Source organism: Rutidosis leptorrhynchoides, chromosome 4, assembly GCF_046630445.1.
Source record: "Rutidosis leptorrhynchoides isolate AG116_Rl617_1_P2 chromosome 4, CSIRO_AGI_Rlap_v1, whole genome shotgun sequence".
NCBI lineage: Eukaryota > Viridiplantae > Streptophyta > Magnoliopsida > Asterales > Asteraceae > Rutidosis > Rutidosis leptorrhynchoides.
The window spans coordinates 645,307,811-645,314,858 of NC_092336.1; the positions used below are offsets into that span (position 1 = coordinate 645,307,811).

A 7,048-nucleotide genomic window follows, 5' to 3' on the forward strand; every position below is an offset into this window, starting at 1 on the left:
AATATTAATATTACTATATATAAAATAAATAATAGCTTTAAATTACAGATGTCCCACAAAACTACACTATTACTTGATTACAATAACACCACCACCTGATCTCACGAATGTGAAGTATTGAGAGGTAAGATGTATAATCTAAAGGAAAGTATTAATTACACTATTACTTAAGATGTATAATCTTTCATCTAACGTAGAATAAAAAGGAAAGTCATCTCTCCATCAACTACAATATTTTCTCATCTACTAAATTACTTGATCACAGGACATATTTATTCCCCAGACCTTTTACTTTGGCTGGTAGGAGGAGATGACAAGTTTATGACCAGTCCGTAATTATTTTCTACTGATAAAGATGTATGGTAGTCATCAAAGACAATTTGTAATTGAACTGATACAGTCATCTCGATTAATGTCGTTAATCTCTACCGTACACATACATACATACACACTATTAAAGCAAAGTAATTAATGGCAGAAAAATATAGAGTAATATGCAACAGTTCATACAGCAGTCATATTTCAAATTGAAGTAACAAATTTAACTGAATATCAAACAAATCTCAGGACTTGGCTGATCAATTTTACTTTACCTTGAATGTGGATGCAGATTTTGGGATTGAATCCAACAGAAACTTGGTGTTAGAAGAGTAGTTCACATAGTCTACCTTGACAACTGTTATTTTCAACCTTTGTTCTTCGCCATATGGTTCTTCATTAATTTTCAGCTTCAGAAGTACCTCTGAAAAGAGACGGCTCTTAATGACATTTGCAAACCCATCATCATCACGTGCTTCGTACTTCATCATGTACAAATCTTTTGCAGGGCAGCCCAAGATCTTTTCACCAGGTTCTTGAAAAGCAGTGACCCATGTTAATCCAGTATGATCTTGGACTTGACATTGAAGAAGGTATCTGTAATCGCATTCTTCAAATTCTTGGTTGCAGCGGTCACATTGCCACTTTGAGCTCCCTGATCTTGCTACTTTCTTATTGCATTGTTTATCTCCTCCGACTTTCAATGGGCAGGCGGTGTAACAGAAATTATCCGTTTTAACAAAAGTTACAGTTGCTTTTACAGTGACCCAATCTGTTTTTGATCTCCCGAGTCCTTCATCCTTGATCTGAGACACGGTTTTACGTAAGTCATTTTTCAATCCACCTGGCAAATCTCGTGAGATAGACTGAGAATCAATGTTCCTGCCCACTTTATCAAACCAGTGTCTTAGATTATTAGCCTCTGGAGAATCTGGATCTATGAATAGTTGAGTTGATGAAACAGTCCCGATAGATCTTCCACTGAAGTCGTTGACTTTACCGGCTTTCACAGCTAAAACAGGGGAAGAACCTGAAACAACCAGTTGTTGAAGTTTCTGACCTTCCCTATTGCAGAATTCACCCCAAAGAGTTAGTTCAACGCTTCTACCTGACTCATCTTTTAGGTTTATGGTCCTTTTTTGAGTTTCCATTCCATTCTTTCTCATGATGGGCATACATGGCTCGACTGACATTACAACACCAATCACATCTATGATTGAATTATTCTCCACAGTCTCAATCTCACTGATAGGTCTGAAAGAAAATTGCTGCTGTGGTATCGAAGAAGCATCTTCATCTGGGCAAAGATCGATAGTGGAAGAAGACTCCAAGAAGATCTCCCATTCATTGTTCAGATGGTTGAAATTTTTCTTGGCCGGTTTTAAACTGCCCTTTGAGATCATGTAAACTTTCCCAACTTCAATTGTGTCATAGAAGCGGTCAACAACAGCATTAAAACAAGTCACGCGTATTTCACCTCCATCCGAGTCAAGAAGGTCAAAAGAAAAGACTTTTCCATCTCCTTTTGCATTGTTATAGCGTCTCAGATCTCCTTTTGCAGTAACTCTTGCCTTGATAGCCCATCTACCTTGGTAAGGGTTAAGAGCAGCAATTGGAATGGTGCGTGCTGGGGCCTCATTTTTCAATATTGCCCCATGGCTTTTGTAAACTGGAGGTGGCTGGTATGCAGGTTGAACAGTTGGCCGAAAGGTTTGAGTGTTGTTGTTCACGTTTTTGGCAGTCGAATAATTAGTAGAGGGTACTGCTGTGCGCTGAGGGATAACATTCGAAACTGGATTGTGACCCACAGTCTCAGATTCAGCATACATTTTTGGGTTCCCAATGATTTCACATGACGGTACAATAATTTCCATGTTTAGGGCAATAATAATCCTGTAAAGAAGAGAGCAAAAAAAAGCAATCAATAACAGAGAGAGACATTTGCTTCTCAAGACGAAGAGAACAAAATTCTACACAATTTCAGAGGTATACTACAATAGACTGGATATCCCTGTATGTATAGAACAATAACCAGTCAAATTGATGCTTTTAATGAGTTGGATTAGATAAAAGTTAATTTTCTACCAAAACATAATCAATATCTACTTCCATAGCCTAATACTTCCAAAGTGAGTATCATTAAGATGCATCATTCAGATTGATTGTTACAATGGATAACCTTTGTTTTCATCAAAAAGAATTAAATAAAAAGTTAAGGTTCATTTATAGTGTTGATGTGCAACTGTCTCTCCAGATTAGCTCAACTTCAATAGAGCTAGTTGAAGTTCTGCTTAAAGGCCAATATAAAACCTCACTTTTGTTTGCCAAAAACAAATATATATATATATATATATATATATATATATATATATATATATATATATATATATATATATATATATATATATATATACAACTCCAAAGTGTGTTACATGTTCCTTTTTTGTTATCAAAAGTTAAAAGAAAGTATCTGTTCAACTTACATGAGGACCAGACAACATCTCTTAAAAAAAAAAAAAAAGTATGCAATCACTAGAATATTATATTATGATCGTTGCAAATCAAGCGTCTAATCTGTGACTGTTAAAACATCATTAGCTTCTTGGTTCTATATAGAAAAGTTCACTACTACCAATGTGATACAATAACAAATGCATACTAAATACTTAGAAGTTAGTTTATCCTAGCAATCACATTATTGTTTCGCCTTTATTCATTTCAGCAAAATTAAGTACCAAATCTAACTCACAAATGAATATATGCTGCAGTTAATAGATTGTAATTCACAAATGAGTATAGTAAAGCCATTTAGTTAATGTTTATTTCGTGGGCACTATTTAGCTTAAAATTAATAAAAGGAAGAGAAGCTGGATGATACAATTATTTGAAAACCAGATGTGATCCCAAGCTACAAACAAAATTCTATTAGTTGAATGATAAAAATAGTCATGGCATAAAATATACATAAACATTAATGCCTACTAGGATTAGTCAAACACATGTAGCTAGAATATATGATGAACTTCATTGACACATTAACTTCAAAGTATTTGCTAAACCAAATGCTTACTAAGCAGTCAAGCTACAGTGAGCCAGATAAGGAAAACACACAAATAAGTGAGTTCAATCCATATGTATACACACACACTATAATCTACTGAAGTGATCAATATTGGATCATCACATAGCTATAGTTTAGAAAGTTAAGAGAAATTGCTTAGGCTTGCACCATTAATCAGCTAGCATTTAACGTATATTCATCTCGACCAAAAAAAATATGAGTAAATTAACACAGAGCAACAAGCACTCATATCGTTATATCAGATACAGCAAATAATGCTTGTGGACTACCTGTCCTATGTATACAGAGATAACAATACACATTAATGACGTTCGAACAGAAAGTTTATATTTCATTGTGATCTGTTACAATATACTGTACTTAAACAGCTTAAAATAAACAATTCAGTCTAATCGGCCACTGATAAAACATAGCTTCTCAATTACATGCCAATGATATAACCAGAGTAAACTTGATACAAACATTAGGAGTGTTCACTTGTTTCAATTTTATGCCCTAATTAGATAAAAACACTATAATAAAAACACTTTTCATGTGAATCCTGTACATACATATGTCAATTAATTAAGATAATAATAATAAATATACTAGTGTAAAGAGAAAACAAACGCACTTGCGATTTTGAATTGTGGTGCAAGAGTACTCGATAAGCTGAACTACGGATCCTTTACGAACGATGTTGCTTTTCACTCGATCATTAAGCTGAGTAGCGATCATTGCGTAATGAGATGATAGGGAATCGGAAAGCAGGAAACGGTACCTTTCCGGTGCAGTACTGATGATATTAATATCTAATACCTGAAGTAATGGCTTCGAATTGAGGTCTCCGGCGAGTATCGCCGGAATACCATTTGAGGTCAGATTTAAAGGCATTTTTAACAATTTGGTTTATCGTATGATATCTTGAAAATGATGATATGTGAAATTTTGTGAGCGAAAATTAGGGTTTTAAAGGGGAAAAAAAGATGTAAATAGATTGGCGGGTAGCCGCGCGATCAAACCGACTTAAAAGGACATCGAAGTGTATTCGAAATGTAAATGTGAAAATGATATGTGCGTTAGTTTTTGTTTACCATTAAGAGGGTAAAGTAGGGGTGTTGATCGGTTTAGTTAAAACTGTTTAAACCGAATTTTAAATCGAAATCAAGATAAAAAAATACAAACTGAATTTGTAAGATAGTTTTCGGATCGAGCGAAACCGAAAATCGAATTAAATTTCGGTTTTTGGTTTTGAAATTTTTAAATTTGGTTAATCGAAAACCGAATATAAAAGCAAATTCGATTTAGACATTATTACATAGATATTAAGTTATTAATATTGTAAACATGTGTTAGATATATGATTCGAGTGAATAATTTACCTTAAGTATGTTTACTCGGATTTAAAATTGTATTTAATTATTAATTCATATTTTTGCTAAATTTTTTCTCTCCGCATTTTTATGTATGTATCCAATTCAATTCAATTTTCTCTTGCTTATTGATTTTGTTTATTTTTTTAATATAATATGTATTGTATTATGTATTATGATATTTTATAAGCTTATATAAGCTTATTGTATTTTGTAAATATGTATATATACGTTCGCTTATATATATTAGTTTAGTATGATATATTACAAAGTTAATACGATAATGTTTGTTCATCTCGTAGAAAAAAAAATAAAAAATTGATTTTCAAAGTGCAAAAGTAATTAATTTTTTCAAACAATTATTCTTTTGAGTTTAAGAGCCAGTAATGTTGACAAATTTTAAAAGTGATTTTATGTGTGTTTGGTTAATTTTTAAGTACATATTATACTAGTAATGTTTGGCTAATTAATTTGCATTTGTTTGAATATTACGATTAATATCTATTGGATTTCATATCTGTTTGGTAATTGGTAATGTAACTATGTTTCACTTTCTCTCTAGTATATATATCTAGACATTGTCTTGATATTTTGGGATTGTAAATTTAGTTAACTTTTGAATGTAGAAGATGATGCCCTCATGAATTTTGCATATTTGTTAGAATTTTGATTTTCATAAGATTTTCGATTTTAATTGAATACGAATTCCGTTTTCGATTTCAGTTTCCTTTCAGTTTCAATTATAAATCAGTTTCTAGTTCGGTTTTCGGTGTTTCTCTAAAAAAAATTCATATCTGAATTTTAGTGTTTTAAAAACCAGTTGAGACGACCTTCGCAACGGATTTACTTGTGTACCATCGCAACAGGTAAAACAAGGTCAACGATTAAACAACGGTCAATAACAGTAAAAAACAGCATAAACGACAAAAAACTTAAAAAACGGCCGAGACGGGGTTGAGACAGGCCGAGACTGAGACATTAAGTTTTGAAATACGTAGTATATTTTAAACATAAACATTATTTCAATTTAAAGGGAAATATTTCAAATTAAACATAAATATTTGCCATTAATTTTACATATTTATGTTTGAAATGTTGATCTTTGAAATATATATAAAAAGTCAACGTTGGTCAATATCGACCCCATCTCGACCTCCTTCTGACCATGGCGACAATCCAAGGTCCCGACTGCGTCTCACATCTTTTACAACCTTGTCAAGTACACCGAACCAAATAAACTGACAAAACCGAAAATTGAACGATAAAACTCCTAGATCGTAGCATGTTTGTAGCAATTATTTGATTTATTAATTAGTTTAAAAAAAATAAAAATCGCAACTTGCAACCATTACAACTAGGTGAACAATACATTCTAACATCGTTTTTTATAAACACAACACCGAAGTATATCAATAATTAAAAATTTAAAAATTACAACACAGATATAGAAGAACAAAATACTAATGAAACAATCTTCGAGTATAGTCGTTTAACAAGAGCCTTGATCATAACATTTTGTACTTAAGGCATAAGACTAAGTAAACAAATCAAGTGTAGCGATAGGGCGGTCTAAAATTCTATTCAAACAGGCTACTGCGCCTAAGTCAATCCCTAGCCTAGGGCTTTGCCTTACTAGTGAGTCTGAGGCGCTGCTCTCTACCAAAGTCACACATGATGCTAAGTAAGGATGCATCTGTTACCACTGTTAAAAATATATGTGCCAATGCCAATTGCCAATGATATAGAGTTTGTAGCGATTACATCTATAAAGGGCGTGAGATGAATTAAAGAATCATACTGCAACTGTTGAAGAGAAATCTGAGCTAGTACTAGAGGAAGCGGTAGCGGACAAAAGAGCTCAGAGGGCAATGCAGCTAAGCAGGAAGATCTGTGATCTATTTGAAAGAGCATATCGCAAAAGCCAATTTATTTCACATAATGAGAAATGCTTCACTAATGGCATAGGTTATTTTAAGACAAGACTTGAAGTTATGGTTTACTTGCTTGGTAGGCATTGGATGAGCGCCCTACGATAGCTTGTCTGCAGGGGGTGACTCTTTATATTCGGGAAATACCTGTGAAGCAAGCATTTTTCCCATACAACATTGGGTGAACAGTTGAGTGAATTTTTAAAGTTCTTAATGACCTAAGATGGAACTCTGTCTGGATGAGAAGATTGAACATTTGCTCCCTTAGAGAAAAGCTGTAATTGAAACCGTTGGGCGAAAATTTGAGTTACATGTTTCTTTATTCGAAACTTAATTATCTATGCAAGCCTGCCAAAGCCGCTTCCTCA

At 33.3% G+C, this 7,048-nt stretch overlaps 1 protein-coding gene across 1 annotated transcript; it reads right to left on the reverse strand.

The window, feature by feature from the left end:
- Nucleotides 1-441: 441 nt before the first annotated feature.
- Nucleotides 442-4,358, reverse strand: LOC139904376 (replication protein A 70 kDa DNA-binding subunit A). Its single transcript, XM_071886311.1, has 2 exons — nucleotides 4,014-4,358; nucleotides 442-2,211 (listed from the first exon to the last, which is right to left on the reverse strand). The coding sequence occupies exons 1-2, from the start codon at nucleotides 4,271-4,273 to the stop codon at nucleotides 585-587; spliced, it is 1,887 nt and encodes a 628-aa protein (XP_071742412.1). The 5' UTR covers nucleotides 4,274-4,358; the 3' UTR covers nucleotides 442-584.
- Between the last annotated feature and the right edge of the window lie 2,690 nt (nucleotides 4,359-7,048).

Coding starts and splice junctions, on each gene's coding strand:
- LOC139904376 (XM_071886311.1), bottom strand. CDS start 4,273: ATGCCTTTAAATCTGACCTCAAATGGTATTCCGGCGATACTCGCCGGA. Junction 2,212..4,013: donor ACCACAATTCAAAATCGCAA/GTGCGTTTGTTT, acceptor TCTTCTTTACAG/GATTATTATTGCCCTAAACA.